At 39.8% G+C, this 21,693-nt stretch overlaps 1 protein-coding gene across 4 annotated transcripts in view; it reads left to right on the top strand.

Annotated features, from left to right (window-relative positions):
* LOC149127953 (zinc finger protein 717-like) overlaps positions 1-21,693 on the top strand; it is a 49,941-nt gene that overhangs the window by 11,581 nt on the left and 16,667 nt on the right. For 2 of the 4 annotated variants that reach the window (XM_089327381.1, XM_089327380.1), the window contains exons 2-4: positions 13,639-13,755; positions 13,999-14,091; positions 16,538-17,724. In XM_089327381.1, the coding sequence (XP_089183507.1) occupies positions 13,686-13,755; positions 13,999-14,091; positions 16,538-17,016 (642 nt within the window). In that variant the 5' untranslated portion in view covers positions 13,639-13,685 and the 3' untranslated portion in view covers positions 17,017-17,724. Of the gene's footprint in view, positions 1-13,638; positions 13,756-13,998; positions 14,092-16,537; positions 17,725-17,816; positions 18,992-21,693 lie in introns of those variants that run through there. The other 2 variants (XR_016230132.1, XR_016230131.1) reach the window with 2 other exon arrangements.

Genomic DNA, 21,693 nt, shown 5'->3' with positions numbered 1-21,693 from the left:
ATCCAGTCTACTGTTGATGGGCATTTGGGTTGATTCCAGGTCTTTGCTATTATGAATTCAGCTGCAATAAACATTAATGTGCAGGCTGCTTTTTTGTTTGCCAATTTAATTTCCTTTGGGTAAATTCCCAGGAGTGGGATGGCTAGGTTGTATTGTAGGATGATATTCAGGTTTCTGAGGAATCTCCAGACTGACTTCCATAGTGGCTTGACCAATTTACGTTCCCTCCAACAGAGGGCTAGTGTCCCTTTTTCCCCACATCCTCACCAGCATCTGTTGTTGGTAGATTTCTGAATGTGAGCCATTCTAACCGGGGTGAGGTGAAAACTCATTGTGGTTTTCATTTGCATTTCCATGATTGCTAGTGATCTTGAACATTTTTTCATGTGCCTGTTGGCCATTTGGATTTCCTCTTTTGAAAAATGTCTGTTGAGGTCCTTGGCCCATCTCTTAAGTGGGTTGTTTGCTTTGTTGTGGTGGAGTTTCTTGATCTCTTTGTAGATTCTGCTTATTAACCCTTTATCAGTTGCATAGTTTGCAAATATCTTTTCCCATTCTGTCGGTGGCCTCTTCACTTTCCTGACTGTTTCTTTTGCAGTACAGAAACTTCTCAATTTGATGCAATCCCAAATGTGAATTTTGGCTTTGACTCCCTCTGTTCCCAGGGTCTATTCCAATAAGTCTTTGCTGGTACCTATATGTTGCAGGGTTTCTCCATTGCTCTCTAATAATTTGATGGTGTCAGGTCGTAGATTTAGGTCTTTAATCCATGTTGAGTGGATTTTTGTGTAAGGCATAAGGTAGGTGTCTTGCTTCATGCTTCTGCATGTGGAAATCCAGTTTTCCCAGCACCATTTATTGAATAGACTGTCCTTGCTCCAGGAATTGGTTTTAGATCCTTGATCAAATATGAGTTGGCTGTAGATGTTTGGGTTGATTTCTGGTGTTTCAATTCTGTTCCATTGGTCTATCCATCTGTTTCTGTACCAGTACCATGCTGTTTTGATTACAACTGCCCTGTACTATGTCCTGAAATCTGGTATTGTGATGCCTCCGGCTTTGTTTTTGTTGTACAAGATTGCTTTAGCTATTCGAGGTCTCCTGTATCTCCATATGAATTTCAGCATCATTTTTTCCAGATCTGAGAAGAAGGTCTTTGGTATCTTGATTGGGATTGCATTGAATCTATAACTTGCTTTTGGTAGAATGGACATTTTGATGATATTGATTCTTCCAATCCATGAGCATGGAAGATTTTCCCATTTTTTGGTATCCTCTTCTATTTCTTTCTTTAAGATTTTGTAATTCTCATGGTAGCGGTCCTTAACGTCCTTGGTTAAGTTTATTCCAGGTATTTGATTGTTTTTGTAGCTATTGTGAATGGGATTCATCTTAGAAGTTCTTCCTCAGCCATGGCATTGTCTGTGTATACAAAGGCTGTTGATTTTTGTGCATTGATTTTATACCCTGCTACTTTGCCAAAATCTTCTATGAGTTGCAATAATCTCTTAGTAGAGTTCTTTGGGTCCCCTAAATAAAGAATCATATCATCTGTAAATAGGGATAGTTTGAGTTCTTCCTTCTCAATTTGTATCCCTTTAATTTCTTTTTCTTGTCTGATGGCTCTGGCTACTTCTGGAACTTCCAGAACTATATTGAATAGCAGTGGTGAGAGTGGACATCCCTGTCTGGTACCAGATCTCAGTGGAAATGCTTCCAACTTTTCCCCATTCAATAGGATGTTGGCTGTGGGTTTTTCATAGATTGCTTTGATTGTATTGAGGAATGTTACTTCCATACCCAGTTTGCTTAGTGTTTTCATTATGAAAGGGTGTTGTATTTTATCAATTGCTTTCTTGGCGTCTATTGATATAATCATATGGTTTTCCTTCTGCAGTCTGTTAATGTGGTGAATCACATTGATTGATTTGCAAATGTTCAACCATCCCTGCATACCAGGGATAAATCCCACTTGGTCTGGGTGGATGATCTTTCTGATGTGTTGTTGCATTCTATTGGCGAGAATTTTATTGAGGATTTTTGCATCTATGTTCATCAGGGATATTGGTCTGTAATTCTCTTTCAATGCTGCATCTTTTTCCGGCTTAGGAATTAAGGTGATGCTGGCTTCATAGAAAGAATTTGGGAGGACTCCCTCTTTTTCGATTGCTCTGAGTAGTTTGAGAAGAATTGGAGTCAGTTCTTCTTTCAATGTCTGGTAGAATTCAGCAGTGAATCCATCTGGTCCTGGGCTTTTCTTTGTTGGGAGGGCCTTAATTACTGTTTCAATTTCTGTTTCAGTTATGGGTCTCTTTAGGTTTTCTAGATCTTCCTGGTTCAATTTAGGTAGGTTGCATTTGTCCAGGAATGTATCCATTTCTGATAGATATCCCTGTTTGCTGGCATACAGGTCCTTGTAGTAATTTCTGATGATTCTTTTTATTTCTGTGCTGTCTGCTGTTATGTTTCTTTTTTCATCTCTGATTTTATTGATTTGGATCTTTTCTCTTTTTTTAGTCAGTAGGGCCAATGGGGTGTCAATTTTGTTTATTTTTTCAAAAAAACAGCTCCTCATTTGGCTGATTTTTTGTAATGGTTTTTTGGATTCAATCCTGTAGATTTCTTCTCTGATTTTAATTATTTCTCTTCTCCTACTAGATTTGGGTGTGGTTTGCTGTAGGTTTTCTAGATCCTTGAGGTGAATTGAAAGCTCATCTATTTGGTGCCTTTCCAATTTCTTGATGTAGGCACCTATTGATATAAACTTTCCTCTTAACACTGCTTTTGCTGCGTCCCATAAGTTTTGGTAGGTTGTGCTGTTATCTTCACTTACTTACAGAAAATTTTTGATTTCTCTTTATATTCTTCTATGACCCATTGTTCATTCAGGAGCATGTTGTTCAATCTCCATGCGTTTGCATAAGCTCTAGGGATTCCTGGGTTGCTAATTTCCAACTTCATTCCTTTATGGTTTCAGAAGCTGCAAGGTATGATTCTAATTCTTTTGAATTTGCTGAGACTTGCTTTATGGCCTAGTATGTGGTCAATCCTAGAGAAGGTTCCATATACTGCTGAGAAGAATGTAAAGTCTTTAGCTGTAGGATTGAAAGTTCTGTATATATCTGTTAGATCCATTTGGGCTATAGTGTCATTTAAATCTACTGTATCCTTGTTGTTCTTCTGTCCTGTTGATCTGTCTATTTCTGAGAGTGGAGTATTGAAGTCCCCCAGTACTATTGTATTGGGGTCTAAGTCTCCCTTTAAGTCCTTAACAAATCTTTTAGATAAACCGGTGCCCTGTAGTTAGGTGCATATACATTGATAATTGTTATATCTTCCTGTTGAATTGATCCCTTAAGCATTATATAGTGTCCCTCTTTGTCTCTCTTAACAGTTTTTGTAGTAAAGTTTATGTTGTCCGATATTTTTTTAAGTTTTTTTTAATGAATATAAATTTCCAAAATACAGCATATTGATTACAATGGCTTCCCCCCCATAACGTCCCTCCCACCTGCAACCCTCCCCTTATCCACTCCCTCTCCCCTTGCATTCACATCAAGATTCATTTTCATTTCTCTTTATATACAGAAGATCAGTTTAGCATACATTAAGGAAAGATTTCAACAGTTTGCTTCCACACAGAAACATAAAGTGAAAAATACTGTTTGAGTGCTAGTTATAGCATTAAATCTCAATGTACAGCACACTAAGGACAAAGATCCTACATGAGGAGTAAGTGCACAGTGACTCCTGTTGTTGACTTAACAAATTGACACTCTTGTTTATGGCATCAGTAATCACCCTAGGCTCTTGTCATGAGCTGCCAAGGCTATGGAAGTCCCCTGAGTTCACTGACTCTGATCATATTTAGACAAGGCCATGGTCAAAGTGGAAGTTATCTCCTCCCTTCAGAAAAAGGTACCTCCTTCTTTGATGACCCATTCTTTCCACTGGATCTCACTCATGGAGATCTTTCATTTAGGTTTTTTTTTTCCCCCCCCAGAGTGTCTTGGCTTTCCATGCCTGAAATACTCTCATGGGCTTTTCAGCCACATCCAAATGTCTTAAGGGCTGATTCTGAGGCCAGAGTGCTGTTAGGACATTTGCCATTCTATGGGTCTTCTGTGTATCTCACTTCCCATGTTGGATTGTTCTCTCCCTTTTTGATTCTATCAGCTAGTATTTGCAGACACTCTTCTTGTTTATGTGATCCCTTTGGTTCTTAGTCCTATTATTATGATCAATTGTGAACAGAAATTGATCACTGGGACTAGTGAGATGGCATTGGTACATGCCACCTCAATGGGATTGAATTCGAATCCCCTGGTATGTTGTCCGATATTAAGATGGCTACGCCCGCTCTTTTGTCATTTCTGTTGGCATGGAATATCTTTTTCCAGCCTTTCACTTTCAGTCTGTATGGATCTTTGTTGGAAAGATGTGTTTCTTGTAAGCAGCAAATAGATGGGTTTTGTTCCTTAAGCCAATCAGCCAATCCGTGTCTTTTAACTGGACAGTTCAGGCCATTAACGTTCAATGTGACTAATGATAAGTGGTAACTTTGCCCTGCCATTTGCCAAATAAAAGTTCTAATATATGCTTTAATTCCCTGTGATCTTTTGCTGTGAGGTTTCCTTCCTTTACCTTCTTTCATATTGATGACCGTGTTTCTGTGTTTCTGTGTGCAACACATCTTTAAGCATCTTTTGCAGGGCTGGATGAGTGGCGACAAATTCTTTCAATTTCTGTTTGCTATGAAAAGTCTTTATTTCACCTTCATTCACAAATTAGAGCTTTGCAGGATATAATATTCTGGGCTGGCAGTTTTTCTCTCTTAGTACCTGGGCTATATCTCGCCATTCCCTCCTAGCTTGTAGAGTTTCTGATGAGAAGTCAGCTGTGAGTCTGATTGGAGATCCTCTGAGAGTAATCTGACGTTTCTCTCTTGCACATTTTAGGATCTTTTCTTTATGTTTCACTGTGGAGAGTTTGATTACAACTCTGCCCTGCCATTTTCCCAGATATATTTCTAATATATGCTTTGAACTTCCTATAATGTTTTCCTGGGAGGAATTCTTCCTTTACCGTCTTTCATATTGATGGCCATATTTCTGTGTGACATATCTTTAAGCATCTTTTATAGGGCTGAACAAGTGGTGACAAATTCTTTCAATTTCTTTTTGCTATGAAAGGTCTTTATTTCACCTTCATTCACAAATTAGAGCTTTGCAGGATATAATATTCTGGGCTGGCAGTTTTTCTCTCTTAGTACCTGGGCTATATCTCGGCATTCCCTCCTAGCCTGTAGGGTTTCTGATGAGAAGTCTGCTGTGAGTCTAATTGGAGATCCCCTGAGAGTAATCTGACGTTTCTCTCTTGAACATTTTAAAATCTTTTCTTTATGTTTCACTGTGGTGAGTTTGATTACAACGTGTCGTGGTGAGGATCTCTTTTGGTCATGTTTACTAGGGGTTCTATGAGCTTCCTGTACTAGGATGTCTCTGTCCTCCAAACCCAGGATGTTTCCTGCTAGTATCTAACTAAAAAGGCCTTCTAATCCTTTCTCCCTCTCCATGCCTTCAGGAACTCCTAGAACCCTTATGTTGGGTGTTTTAATAGTATCCTGTATATTCCCAACAATATTTTTTAGATTTCTAATTTCCTCTTCTTTTCTTTGGTCTAACTGTATACTTTCCTGTGCTCTGTCTTCTAAGTCTGATATTCTCTCTTCTGCTTCAGTGACTGTTTTTAAGGCTCTCTAAGGTGTTTGTCATTTGATCTATTGAATATTCTTTTCATTTTGATTTCTCTTCAATATCACTATTTCATGTTCTATTAGTTTCTTCATTTCATTTTGATTCCTTCTTAAGATTTCATTTTCACAAGAGAGATTTTCTACCCTGTCCAGTAAGGATTTCTGTAGTTCAAGAATTTGTTTTTCAGAACTTCTAAATGTTTTTATCATAATTTTTTAAAATCTGTATCTTGCATTTCTTCTATATCATCATATTCACAATCTTGAATTGGGATGTCTTGTTTTTTGGAGTTGTCATGATGTCTTCCTTGTTCTTGTTTCCTCTGTTTCTGCATTTGTTGCTTGGCATTGTGGAGATATTCTTGGGTTTCTTTCTTTCTTTCTTTCTTTCTTTCTTTCTTTCTTTCTTTCTTTCTTTCTTTCTTTCTTTCTTTTTTTGCTGTGGTGGTTTTTCTGTTATCTGTTATACTATGACTCCAGATTAAGTGTACTGTCTGCTTTGATGGATCCTTAGAGGCTTGTGATGGGTGTGACCAGAGAGCTCTGTTTGGTTCTTCAGGGTTTAGGGTGACACACCCAGGTTAGATGGGGTAAATATTCTCTCTCTCCTTTTTTTTAATTCTGCACAGCTGAGCAGAATTGAGGGCAGTCAGCTCTGGCCCTTGTGGGTATAATATTCCCCTGGTCTGTCATAAGGGCCACACAAAGGATCTGTGCAGTCCTCAGTGTAAGCTCAGATTTCCCTGCAATCTCCCACCAGGTTGCCAAGTTTACCAAGTTTGTGGTGTCTCTCAAGAGTACTCATGTCTCAGGCACTCCATGAGTTCTCTCACACACCCTCATTTTTTTTTCACTGTCTCAGTTCATAAGCTCCACACATTCCCTAGATCCTAGCCTCCTGTTATTTCTCACCACCAGAGTCAGGTTTTTCTGCTTGGCTGAGGGCAGGCACAGCCCTGAGGTGGTGCAGCTTTTACATATGTCCAAAATGTCCCCTGCTCTTTGTCTTGCTCACCTTTGTAAGGTGAGTGGAGAGAGAATCGTGTCCATACTGGTCCCTTTTATTTTATTTCATTTTATTTTATTTATTTTTTCTCTCTTCTAGTTAGTCTGGTAGACTTTCCCCCATGGGGTTTCAAGCCTTGTTCCCTCTAGGCTCTTCCTGCCACTTCCCCACCAGTGTCTTGGGCTACTGAGGTTTTGCCTCATCTCCCTTTCAGCGCTGGTGCATAGACTTGGCAGCTGGGGTCCTGAGCCATGGGTGACTGTGCCCTCCACATAGGTTCACTGTGTCCCTCTAGTTCTGGAAGAGTTTCCTCTGCAGTTTTTTCCCTAACTCTTCCCTGAAACTACAGTATCTCCACTTTTATTAAACTATCTTTTCCTGGACTATCAGTGTGTTCCCTCCCTATTCCACCATCTTGGAAGACTCCTGCCCCTTGTATTCTAATAGTCCTTCCTGGTAGCTCAATGAAGTTTTGCCAGGATCTCTGTAAAAAAGGTGAAACAAATTGTATTTCAGGAGAAAATTGCTTTGTGTAGCCTCACATGATTTGTAAATACCCGACACCCTAACTTCTGTCTAATGTTCTCTATCTTGCCACACTTAATTAAAAAACATTTATTTTTCAGATCCATTTCAGAAATTGTCACCAGTTCAAATAGTACTGCTGTAGAAAACTTTCCTGAGCATGTCTTCCCTTTTGCTACTAATGCTATGTTTGGAGTGTGTGACTTCAAAAAACATATCATGAGGCCAATGCTGTGGCATAGCATGTTAATGCCCTGGCCTGAAGCACCCACATCCCATATGGGCATGGGTTCAAGACTCGGCTGTTCCACTTCTGATCCAGCTCTCTGCTATGGCCTGGGAAAGCAGTAGAAGATGGCTCAAGTCCTTGGGTCCCTGCACCCATGTGGGAGACCTGGAAGCAGCTCCTGGGTCCTGGCTTTGGTTGGTGCAGCTCCGGCCATTGCAGCCAATTGTGGAGTGAGCCATCAGATGGAAAAATTTCTCTCTCTCTCTCTCTTGCTCTACCTCTCCTCTCTCTGTGTAACTTTGACTTTCAAATAAATAAATAAATCTTTAAGAAAAACAAAACGCATATCATAAAAATTTTCCCCCTTTCAGTAATTTCTTCTTGAACATATACGGTATACATGCAGCTACATAAAATTACTGTGAACTTTTATCCTGCTCTGAAATAGTAAAATTATATTAAATTAGATTTCATGCAATAATAAGCTTCTTAAAATATAAACCAAAAACACAATGACCATATATAAGCTGAAATGTGAAGAACAACCTTATGATCTCCAGATAATTTATTTGTATGAATCCCAGGACTTTTTTTTTTTAGTGTCAACGGCTTTCCTAAGGTCTAATTGATTTGCAAAGATTGTGTTTATAGGAGCTTTTTTCTAAGCTTTTAAAAAAGTTATTTGAAAATATTGTATATAGAGGAGAGACCCAGAGAGATCTTCCTTTTGCTTGTTCATGTCACAAATGGCCTCGTTGAGTAGGGCTGGGACAGAATGAGGCCAGGAACCAAGATCTTCATCTGGATCTCCCACATTGGTAGCATTTGCCCAAGTATGTGGATCATCTTTCATTGTTTTTCTCAGGCCATCAGCAGGAAGCTGGATCAAAAGCAGAACAGCCAGAAAATGAACCAGTGCTCACATGGGGTGTTTGCATTGCAGATAGCAGGTTTACTTGCTATGTGACAATGCTTGCCCTGTTTTAATGCAACTTCTAAATGAAATTTTGAAGTTGTATGCATTGTAGTTTGCATGTAATTCAACTTTCTGCCATACTTACTGATACGTATCAGCATTTGATGTAGGACAAACCAGAAAACACAATGGCTTAACAAATAGCCATTTGATTTACAGTTTTTTTATTTTATTTATTTATTTATTGACAGGCAGAGTGGACAGTGAGATAGACAGAGAAAGATCTTCCTTTTCTGTTGGTTCACCCCCCAATGGCTGCTGCGGCCAGTGCACTGCACTGATCTGAAGCCAGGAGCCAGGTGCTTCTCCCAGTCTCCCATGTGGGTGCAGGGCCCAAGGACTTGGGCCATCCTCCACTCCACTCCCGGGCCAAAGCAGAGAGCTGAACTGGAAGAGGTGCAATTGGGACAGAATCCAGCACTGCGACGAGGACTAGAACCTGGGGTGCTGGAGCCGTAGGCGGAGGATTAGCATATTGAGCCACAGTGCTGGCCCTGATTTGCAGTTCTAACTCCATGTTATGGGCTGCACTCAGCTGGGCAGTTCCTATGATCAGTTCAGGAGCAGAAATGAGAGTTTAGTCATTTGGGGAACTGATTGAGGCTTCACTTAAGTGTCTGGGGTTTCTGGTGAATCTTGGCTACATATTATCTCTCTCTTTTTTTTTTTTTTTTTTTTGACTGATAGAGTTAGTGAGAGAGAGAGACAGAGAGAAAGGTCTTTCTTCCTTTGGTTCACCCCACAAATGGCCACTATGGCCGGCACACTGCGCTAATCCAAAGCCAGGAGCCAGGTGCTTCCTCCTGGTCTCCCATGTGGCTGCAGGGCCCAAGCACTTATGCCATCTTCCACTGCCTTCCTGGGCCACAGCAGAGAGCTGAACTGGAAGAGGAGCAACTGGAACAGAACCAGCACCCCAACCAGGACTGGAACCCAGAGTACCGGTGCTTCAGGTGGAGGATAAGCCTAGTGAGCTGCAGCACCAGCCTGCATACTATCTCTTCAATAGGCAGGCCCCAGGGTTTTTCAGAACATAACTGTCAGAAAAAGAAAATCTGAGAAGGCAAATACTTTACAAATTGTCTATTTCTGGGGCTGATTCTGTGGCATAGCAGGTAAAACCACCACCTGCAGTGCCAGCATCGTATATGGGTGTCAGTTCGAGACATGGCTGCTCCACTTCTGATCCAGCTCTTTGCTGTGACCTGGGAAAACAGTAGAATATGGCCCAAGTCCTTTTGCCCCTGTTCCCATGTGGGAGACCTGGAAGAAACTTGTGGCTCCTATCTTTGGATCTACAAAGCTCCAGTCATTGCAGCCATCTGGGGAGTGAACCTGTGGTTTGAAGACCTCTCTTTTTCCCTCCCTCTTCCCTCTCTCCCTCCCTCTCTCTCTCTCTGTCTCTCTCTTTGTTTCTCTGCCTCTCCTTCTCTCTCTGTGTAACTCTTTCAAATAAATAAATCTTTTAACAAATTGTCTATTTCTATCACATTTACTGGTATCTCATGGGGTAAATCAAGTGAAATGGTAAAATTCAGGGTCTTTTTAAAAAAAAATTATTTATTTATTTGAAAGAGTTACACACAGAGAGAGGATGAGGCAGAGAGAGAGAGGCCTTCCATCCACTGGTTCACTTCCCAGTTGGCTGCAATGGACAAAGTTGTGCCAATCCAAAGCCAGGATCCAGGAGCTTCTTCTGGGTCTCCCACATGGGTGCAGGGGCCCAAAAACTTGGGCCATCTTCTACTGCTTTCCCAGGCCATAGCAGAAAGCTGGATCAGAAGTGGAGAAGCTGGGAATCAATCCAGTGTCCATATGGGATGCCAGTCTGCAGGCAGCAGCTTTACCCGGTAGGCCACAATGCCATCCCCAATCCAGGGTTTTGTGAAGGGATGAATACAGGGAAAGGTGCTACTTGGAATCATTACTGGTAAAGTGCACTGCATTAAATATACATTATGTATATTTGTTCATTTTCTTTAGTATAAAATTAATAACAGCATAATGTTTATCTCTGATAACCTCATTTATTTGAACACTCTGAACATTTCTTTTTACTTTTACATTATTATTTTGAAAAATTTGTAGATAATGCTTTCGTTAAACCAATGATAACTTCTGTTTAATCTCTGCCACTTAATATAGGTGGATGCATTTTCCTATATACTTCCATTTTTACAGGTTTATTCCTCCACACTGAAGCTGATGTTTTCTTGGTTAATATATTTATTATTCTTTATTCATTTTATCATATTATTTTTCCCACTGTTCAGTGCAGAAGGAAACCAGAGGTTTTATTTTAAGATTTCATTTATTATTGAAAAAGTTGCAGAGAGAGAGAGAGAGTCTTCTATCTGCTGGCTCATCCTCCAAATTACTGCAAAGGCTGGAGCTGAGCTGATCCAAAGCCAAGACCCAAGAGCTTCTGCATTTCCCATGCAGATGCAGTGGCCCAAGGACTTGGACCATGTTCCACTGCTTTCTCAGGACATAGCAGAAAGCTAGATTGTATATTGAGCAGGCAGGACTTGAACCAGCCCCCATATGGAATGCTGGCACTGCAGGCAGCAGCTTTCCCATTATGCCACAGTGTTGGCCTCCAGCGTTTTCTTTGAACTCCTTCCATTCACCTTCTCTCCCAGGTATGATTCTGGGTCCTCCACATGTTTCTAAGAAGAAAGAAAATTAATATATCACCTCTAAGTGTTTTTTTTTTAACTTATTCCCCAGCTTGTCAGTACTCACTTTAGGTGTTTAATCCTAGTTTATTTATTTTTTTTTTAGATTTTTTTATGTATTTGAAAGTCAGAGTTACAGAGAGGCAGAGGGAGAGAGAGAGTTTTCCATCCACTGGTTCACTCCCCAGTTTGCCACAATGGCCAGAGTTGCACTGATCCAAAGCTAGAAGTGAAGAGCTTCTTCCAGGTCTTCCACATGGGTGCAGGGTCCCAAGGACTTAGGCCATCTTCTACTGATTTCCCTGGCCATAGCAGAGAGCTGGATTGGAAGCAAAGCCACTGGGACTTGAACTGGCACCAATATGCCAGTCCCAGTATGCTAGTTAACTAAAATGGAAAAATATGGGGCCGGCTCTGTGGCTCAGTGGGTTAACACCCTGGTCTAAAGCATCAGCATCCCAAATGGTCACCAGTTTGAGACCCAGCTGCTCCACTTCTGCTCCAGCTCTCTACTATGGCCTGAGAAAGCAGTGGAAGATGGCCCAGGTCCTTGTGCCCCATCACCCATGTGGGAGACCCAGAAGAAACTCCTGGTTCCTGTCTTCAGATTGGTGCAGCTCTAGCCATTGCAGCCAATTGGGGACTGAACCAGCAGATGAAGACCTCTCTCTCTCTCTCTCTCTCTCTCTCTTTCTCTCTCTCTGCCTCTACTCTCTCTATGTAACTCTGACTTTCAAATAAAGAAATAAATTTTTTAAAAAAATTTTAAATAGAAAAATAAACATAAAATTTGTTGTCATGGAATATACAGAAATGAATGATGAATTTGGTATGATTATGAAACATTACTGTCATATATAATAATGCAGTTTGGTCTCTTGTCTTTCTGTTGCTATAGCAAAATATATATTTGTTACACAAATTGAGTTGAAACTAAGCACAATAAGCTACATTTTTGGGTCATGTTGTCTGAAACAGTCCTTATTGTCATATAGATGATGTACTGAGCAGTGTTTTAGTGCTACCTATGAAGTTAACACTTAGCATTCTGCAAGAGGAAGTTACCGAGTGTTAAAACACAAATCAGTTAAGTTTGTTTTTGAATTTTTAGAGTAATGGATTCCTTAATACCTTTGAGAAGCTGAATTGGATTCAGGAATAGGATAAGGAATGTGTGGGGTAAAGATTTTACTAGAGGCTCATTTGTTTTTTTAAGATTATTTATTTGAAAGTGAGACTTACAGAGATTGGGACAGATAGGGAGACAAAAGGTGATATCTTCTATCTACTGTTTCATTCCCCAAATGCCCACAATGGCTGGGACTGGGCCAGGCCAAAGCCAGCAGCCTGGAACTCCATCTAGGTCTCCCATATTGGCAGAAGGGTCCAAATACTCAGGCCATTTTCACTGCTCTTTCAGTCACATTAGCAGGGAACTGGATTTTAAGTGGAGCAGCCAGGACTCAAATCCTCTGTTTACATGGGATGCCAGCATTGATGATGGAGGCTTAGCCTTCGGCATCACAATTCTGGTGACTATTGCAGGTTCTTAAACAAATCTCTAAGCATGTTTCACAGTGAGTCACAAATGCAGATTGTACTGCAGACATTTCCAGGTTCTCTTTTTGGGAAAGAAATTCCATTGCTTTCACTTTAATTATGTATAATGTTATTTCAGTTGGTTATCAGTAGAATAATCATAGACAAGGGCAAAAACTAATTTGTATTCTTTGTCTTACCTATATTTCCTCTCTTACTTAAAAATATTATTAGCTTGATAGAGAAAGAAGTTGATGGACTGAGAAATAGAGAGCTTTGACACATTAATTCACTTCCTAAATAACCATACCAAACAGAGTTGGGGCAGGACTGAAGTCAGAATTGAGGAATTAAATCTAGGCCTCCTTCATTGGTGACATCACCATTGCTTCCCCAGGTCTGCATTATCTGGGAGCTAAAAACTGAAGCTGGCATTGGAAATCAAACATAGACACTCTGAGGTGGCATCATAAACACTAAGCTAAATGTCTGCCCTGCTTTTTAATATATTTTTTCTCTGACATATTGGAAATGATATGCATGGTATTTTTCTGGAAATTATTTTCTGTCCATTCCCATCATAGTTTCACTGATGGTTTCTTGCCTTTTTTTCTCAATGCTTCTACATACTTCTCCTTAACATTGCCCATTCAAGAGTCAGTATTGCCCCTCTTTTAGCCTGCTGTGCAATTCCCCCTTGACAGATGTGGCCTTTGTTATTTGAACTTCCTGTTTCCCTCCAGCTTGGGCATTTCTCACAGCCTGTAGATCATGGGTTTGACTTTGTTGAATGCTCTGCATGGCTTTCTAAACACTCAACAAGTCTAATGTGAAACCATATCCTTCCTTTTTTCCTTCATATCCATACATAATTGTCAGTGTTTGTTTTGTGACAGAGTTAATATGTTGACTGAAAGTGTAATGTTACAGGTAATGATAGCATTTGAAGACCTGGCTGTGTACTTTATGTGGGAGGAATGGCAGAAAATGAACAATGCTCAGAAAACCCTGTGATGCTGGAGACCTACAGCAAGCTCTTCTCCTTGGGTGAGTAATACCCATCACATGCCCAGTGATAACATTTTCTTGCTATTTGAGAATTAGGGAACACTTTATAATGTTTAATATTGGGCAGGATTAGAATTTGAGTCCATGAATAATCTGAATATCTACCATCTAACAAAAGATTCAAATTGGAACATTTGTTGCATAGCTCCTGAACCAACCTGTAGTCCTTTAAATAACCCAGGATAGTTATTTCACAAAGTCTTACATTGTTTCCTTTAATAGGGCACTGCACTACCAAACCTGACTTGATCTTCAAGTTGGAGCGAGGAGCAGAGCCATGGATGGTGGAAGAATGCCTGAATCAGAGCCTTTCAGGTCAGTCTGCACATAAGATACAGGGAGGCCAAGGCAGAAAGAGTGCAGATGTTGACTGGTGCTCTTTCCATGAATTTTTCTCAAGCCTTACTCCTGATGACAGCTGGTTTTGTGCATCAGACACAGGAGTTCTACAGTATTTAGAGATACCAGTATCTTTCTAACTTCTGTTCTTAGTGAAGATGTTCTTTGATTTAAAAAAATCCAGTCATTTTCTGCTATTACTAAGGCTTTTATCTAGGTTTGATACATTCCCCAAATTCTAACTTGTCCTTCTCTACACTTTCATACTTTTTACTTCATGCACTTACTAGTTCCTTCAGTGCTTGTTAATTAGGCAATGTACAGAAACTTTTTTTTAAGATTAATGTTTGGTTTTGTAATATTTATTTATTAATTTGAAAGTCAGAGAAGGAGAGGCAGAGAGAGAAAGAGAGAGAGAAAGGTTTTCTATCCTCTGGTTCACTTCCCAATTGGCTGTCATGGCTGGAGCTGTACTGATATGAAGCTAGGAGCCAGGAGCTTCTTCCAGGTCTCCCTCATGGGTAAAGGGGTCCAAGGACTTGGGCCATCTACTGCTTTCCCAGGCCGTAGCAGAGTGCTGGATCAGAAGTGGAGCAGCTAGGACTTAAACTGGTGCCTATAAGTGATGTTGGCACTGCAGGTGGTGGCTTTACCTGCTATGCCACAATGCCAGCCCCCAGAAACTTATTTCTAACTCATTGCTCAGATTGAGTTCCCACTCATGATTGTACCCAGGCATAGAACTTTCTCAGGACTGAATCAATAAATGTGAACTCTATCTTTCTTAGTCTCTTTATTTTTTTTCCTCTGTGCCTCTCAAATAAATAAGAAAATTATAATTTGTTGGAAACATTTGAGGAGTGGGCCAATAGCTGGCAAACCTCTGTTTCAGTTTGTCTTTATCGCTCATTCTGTCTCTCTAACTCTCAAATATGTAAATAAGTAAATGCTAAAAGATGGTGATGGGGCTGGTGCTGTGGCGCAGTGAGTTAACACCCTGGCCTGAAGTGCTGACATCCCATGTGGGCACCAGTTTGAGACCCAGTTGCTCCACTTCTGATCCAGCTCTCTGCTACGACCTGGGAAAGCAGTAGAAGATGGTCTAAGTCCTTGGACCCCTGATCCCGAGGGAGACCCAAAAAAAGCTCCTGGCTCCTGGCTTCAGATCAGCACAGTTATGGCCATTGTGGCCAATTGGGGAGTGAACCATTGGATGGAAGACCTTACTCAATCTTTGCCTCTCCTCTCTCTGTGTAACTCTGACTTTCAAATAAATAAATAAACCTTAAAAAAAAAAAAGATGGTCATGAGTAAGCCTCTGTGCTGTGACATCAGAAATTATGAAACTGGGAATGATACTGTGGTGCAGTGTGTTAAAGCTCCAGCCTGCAGCACTAGCATTGCATTTGGGTGCCAGTTCAAGTCCCAGCTGATCCCCTTCTAATCCAGCTCTCTGCTAATGCACCTGAGTAAGGAGCAGAGGTTGGCCCAAGTCCTTGGACCCTTGTACCCATGTGGGAGACAAGAAAGAAACTCGTGACTCCTAACTTCATCTTGGCCCAGCATTGGTTGTTGTGCCCATATGGTGAGTGAACCAGCAGACAGAAGACTTCTCTCTGTCTCTATCTCATAGATTCAAATCATTCTCCTTAAAAGTTGTCCTGCTTAAAGTACAGGCACATTTCACTCTTCTCCACCTGCAAGTAAATGATCAGTAAAACTTTTTCATGTTTATGGTTGAAATATCAGAGATGCACAAAACACACAATTTTTGTAAAAATAAACTGGAGAAAAAGGACAGGGAAAAATGGTTGCTAGGTAGTGGGTGAATATTTTTATTAAACATTTGTCCATTCTTTAAAATATTTTATAGGTATTTCATCTTTGTGAAAGGCAGAGTGATAGTGAGAGGAGAAAGAGAGAGAAAGAGGTCCTCTAATAGCTCACTTCCTAGATGCCTGCAACACTTAAGTCTAACTAGTCTGAAGCCAAAACTCTAGAATTCATCTAGTCTTCCCTGGTGTCTCATGGGTTCCCAGACACATGAACCATTATCTGCTTCCTCCCAGTTTACATAGGCAGAGGGCTGTACTGAAAGCAGAGTAGCCAGGGCTCAAACTGACACTGTTTTGAGATGCAGGCATCCCACACGTCATAGCACAAAAGTCATTCTACCATCCTTGAAAAATTCCCATAGTAAAAAGAATCATGTTTGAACATTGGGAAACCTCATGGTACAATTTAATATATTAATGTATTAAGGAGAAAAACCATATAATGGTCATAAATAAGTACCTCATACTGATTTTGTGAAAATCTTATGCCACTTGGATAACAAGTAACTTCATTCTCTTTACATGAGTATGCCAGGAGAAACAGTTACATGTGATTCAGTTACATGATTGCTTTTTTCTCATTTCAGTGGTCATGAAAAGGGATGACCTGATTAGGATCAACCAGGAAAGTCAGGACAAAAATCTGAATCGGGATTTTATGAAAAATAACACAACATCAGCTCTCAAGAGAGTTGAATTAAGAAAACCACTTAGTTTAAATTCAAGCCATATTCCAACACTGATTATTAAAAAGGGAACAAATACAGGATTGAAGCCTGAGGAATGCAGTAAATATCACACTGTGTATCCCCCCAGTGGGCCTGATAAACTACAGGCTGGAGAGAAATTTGATAACACCAAGATACCTGGAAAATCTCTCCAGTTCTGTGAACCTCTTAGTCAGCATGACAATATTCACATCATGAAGCAGCCATTTGGACCCACTGGACAAGCAAAAGTCTTCACAAGAAAGGTGTTCTGTAAATCTGAGAGGGTTCATGTGGCAGAAAACTGTAATAAATCAACTGTCATTTTTGGGAAAGCAAATCAAATAGAAAAGCTATAGAAATAGCCTTATAAATGTAATGACTGTGGAAAAGCCTTTTTCTATAAATTATACCTCATATCAAACAGATTTCACACAGGGCAGAAACCTTATGAATCTAATGAGTGTGGAAAAGCCTTTATAAACTGTATGTTATAAATCATAGCTCATATCCCACCAGAGAATTCACACCGGGGAGAAACTTCATGAATGCAATGACTGTAGAAAAGCCCTTGGCAATAAGTCACGTCTCAGAATGCATCAGAAAATTCACATGAAGAGAAACCTTTTGGACATAATGACTTGGAAAGCTTTTTCCCATAGTTCAGCCCCCATTGTACATCATCTAATTCATATGGGGGAAAACACTTTGGATATAATACATATGGAAAAGCCTTTATCCATAAGTAACACCTCATAAAACATCAGAATTCACATGGAGGAGAAACCTTGTGAATGGATTGAGTGTTGGAAAACTCCACCAAAATAACACAATATAACATCAGAGAATTTATTACATGGTGGGAATCTTGTAATAAATATGAGAAAGCCTTTTGTCAAAAGGAATACCTCATAACACATGTAGTTCAAACAAGGGAGAGAACTTAAGAATATAATGAATGTGAAGGACTTTTTCCAAAATCAACATAACCATGTGACAGAGCCTTTTGCTGGAAATTTCATCCCATACAATAGGCACTCCCATAAGGGAGAAAGGTTGGGACCAGTGCTGTGGCACAGTAAGTTGAAGCCCTGGCCTGAAATGCTGGCATACCTTGTGGGCACCGGTTCTAGTCCTGGCTGCTCTTCTTCTGATCCAGCTCTCTGCTCTGGCCTGGGAAAGCAGTAGAAGATGGCCCTGCACCCACATGGGAGACCCAGAAGAAGCTTCAGACTCTTGGCTTTGGATCACTGCATCTCCAGCAATTGCATCCATCTGGGGAGTGAACCAGTGGATGGAAGACCTATTTCTGCTTCTCTGTCTCTCTATAACTCTGTCTTTCAAATAAATAAAGTAAATCATTAAAAAAATGAAGAAGTTCAAAAATATTATTAGTGTGACAAAAAGACACTTGACAGAAATCGATCATTATACATCAGAGAATTCACACAAGGGGTTTCTTAGGAGTGTAATGAATGTGGAAGTATATTTTCATGGAATTCAGGCTTGCATAAATATGCAACTCAAAAAAGGTGGTATCCTTCAAGTGCAGTAGATGTGAAAAAACCATAGCCAGAAATTAATCATCGGTCCAGAACTGTGGAGCAGTAGGTTAATCCTCCACCTGCTATGCTGGCATCGCATATGGGTGCCAGTTCTAGTCCCAGCTGCCCCTCTTCCAATCCACCTCTCTGCTGTGGCCTGAGAAAGCAGTAGAAGATGGCCCAAGATGGCTCCCTGCACCCACATGGGTGACCAGGAAGAAGTACCTGGCTCCTGGCTTTGGATCAGTGCAGCTCTGGCCATTGTGGCCATTTGAGGAGTGAACCAACAGAAGGAAGACCTTTATCTCTGTCTCTCTCACTGTCTGTAACTCTACCTGTCAAATAAATAAATAAAAACCTTAAAAGAAAAAACAAAAACAAGAAATTACCGGAGCATAGGGAGACTACTGATGCCATAGACAGGAGTGTCAATTGGTAAAGTCAACAACAGGAGTCACTGTGCACTTACTCCTCATGTAGGATCTCTGTCCTTAATGTGCTGTGCATTGAGATTTAATGCTATAACGAGTACTCAAACAATATATTTCACTTTGTGTTTTCGTGGGGGTGCAAACTGTTGAAATCTTTACTTAATGTATACTAAACTGATCCTCTGTAAAAAAAAAAAAAAAAAGAAATTATCAACTCCCAACTTGACTCTCACTGTGATTAAACATGACAATAGGTCTGATCTGATTTCATCATCACTTAAAAAAAATCATCTATTATTTTTCACTTTATGTTTCTGTGTGAGAGCAAACTGTTGAAATCCTTACTTAATGTATACTAAGCTGATCTTCTGTATATTAAGATAATCAAAAATGAATCTTGATGTGAATGGAAGGGGAGAGGGAGTGGGAAAGGGGAGGGTTGTGGGTGGGAGGGACGGTATGTGGGGGAAGCCATTGTAATCCATAAATCGTACTTTGGAAATTTATATTCATTAAATAAAAGTTAAAAAAAAGAAAAAAAAAAACAAGAAATTAAACATCAACAAACACCAGAGAATTCATACAGCAAAATGTCAATTTAATGAATGTGAAAAAATTATTCTGCCATTAATCAAGTCACATGAAGAGACTCAGAAATGAGAAAACATACATGCATAGAAAAGTCATGTACCATACATCATCTCTCAATGGTTACCTGACAATTCACAGAAAGAAAAAATCCTATGATTTATTGTAATGGGAAATACCTTTATTATTAGGCAAACTTCCACAGAACATAGCAAGATTACAGAGAGAAGTCCCTGAAGTATAATTTGTTTGGAAGAATTCTTTGGTGGAATCACAACTTAGTAAGTATTGGGCAATTTTCATGATGAATTTTGACAGGGAGTGGTTAACCATTCTTCAGAAATTTTTCTCTTACACAACCTGCAGTTTTGGTTTTTCATTGTGAGTGAGATCAAGTATATGAACTGAACTGTGCTCTCTTGTATAAATTTTGCTAATAAATATTTACAAGTTGAGTAACAGTTATTGCAACAGTTATTTGGAATATCATCTTCATCAATTACAAAGTTATTTGTTTTATAGCCACTTTGTTGGCCACCCAGGATTCTTTCCCCACATTATTGTAGTGCAAACCAGTGATGTGACCATAGGCATATCAAGTGACACATGTTCCAGCCATAATAGTGTACCCTGGCCCTGGATAAGAAGTGTTGTGTGCAGCACAAATGAATGAGTTTGTGGTGACCTATATACCCATGAGAAATTTCAACTTATCTGTGTGCACATCTGGATTAGACTCCACTACCCAAGGTCTATTTGAATATGCAAGTAGATGTTGTCCCACACATCACCCTCATTCTTTAAAGGGACAACCTCAAACCCTATAAGTTGCAACACTCATCTGAATTTTCCTGTATTACTGAGTGCATAATGCTTTTTCATTCATGATCCCCCTTTTCTACACTTTTTCATCCTATTCCTAATTGCCTTGAGACAAGAACATGGAATGAAGTCTATCCAGATGGTACCCATTGCAACAGAGAAGCAGGAGTATAAATGTAGTACACTTTTTTAAAAAAAGATTTATTTATTTATTTATTTTAAAGTCAGAGTTACCCAAAAAGAGCAGAGGCAGAGAGAGAGATATTCCATCCAATGGTTCCCTCCTCAATTGTCCAAAATGGCCAGAACTGTGCTGATCCAAAGCCAGGGGCATCCTCCAGATCTCCCATGTAGGTGCAGGGGCCCAAGTACTTCAGCCTTCTTCTACTATTTTCCAGGCCATAGCAGAGAGCTAGATTGGAAGTGGAACAGCCGGGTTTTGAACCGGCACCCATATGGGATGCCAGCACTTCAGGCCAAGGTGTTAACCTGCTGTGATACAGCGCTGGACCCTGTAGTACACTTTTGTCTTAATTTAACTTTACTATAATTTTATAACCTTTTTTGTTGTATTATTCCCTGCTCTTACAGGTGGCCATCATTTTTATTGAAAATGTGTGTGTTTATCCCTTCCAATTTACAAAGTCCTTTCTTGATTTATATAAATCTGATTTTCATTCAGTTAATTCCTCAGAATACCCTCAGGAGGAACACTTTTACTAGGTTGCATGGCTATCCCATGATAACAGGGCTACAAATTCTATGATGCATCTAGCTGCAGTAGCTCTTTTACTTCCCATCTAGATAATAGCTGTGCAAATAATCCATTCCACCTCCATTACTACCCATGAAAAATAGCTCTTCATCCCTGTTTAAGTCCCCACAGCTTCTTATAAGTGTTCATCAAATTAAATCTTATTATAAAGAGATTTAATAGAAAATGAATGGTGTGGCTGCTGGTAGTTTCAGTGTAGGGTTGACTACATACAAGGCCATAAAGCAAGACTCAGCAAATTCAGAAAAATCAAAATCATAACATGCATCTTCTTGGACCACAATAGAATGAAGCTGGAAATCAGCAATTCAGGAATCTCTAGAGCATATGCAAACACATGGAAACTGAACAACATGCTCCAGAATGAACAGTGGGTCACAGAAGAAGTCAAAAAGAATTCAAAAAATTTTCGGGAAGCAAATGAAGATAACAACACAACATATCAAAACTTAAGGAATAGAGTAAAAGCAGAGAAAGTTCCCTCCACTGCTGAGAAAAAAGTCTATTCTGGAACTGTAGGATGAAAAGTTCTGTAGATATCTGTTAGGTTTATTTGGTCTATAATGTTGATTAAATCTGGTTCATTGTTTATTTGCTTTCTGGTTGATCTGCCCATTGCTGAAAGTGGGGTATTAAAGTCCCCCAATACTATTGTAATGGAATCTAAGTCTCCCTTTAAATCCCTTAATATTTCTTTTAAATAGCCAGGTGCCCTGTAATTAGGTGCATATGCATTTATAATAGTTATATCTTCCTGTTGAATTGATCTCTTAATCATTATGTAGTCTCTTTTATCAGTTTTTGTGTTAAAGTCTATTTTGTCTTATATTAAGATGGCTACACCAACTCTTTTTTGGTTTCTGTTGGCATGGAATA

This window comes from Oryctolagus cuniculus, chromosome 2 (assembly GCF_051225735.1).
Source record: "Oryctolagus cuniculus isolate XC-2025 breed Fujian yellow rabbit chromosome 2, ASM5122573v1, whole genome shotgun sequence".
In the NCBI taxonomy this organism is placed as follows: domain Eukaryota; kingdom Metazoa; phylum Chordata; class Mammalia; order Lagomorpha; family Leporidae; genus Oryctolagus; species Oryctolagus cuniculus.
Note: the sequence above shows the minus strand (reverse complement) of the source record. Positions and strands in the feature narration are given on the sequence as shown.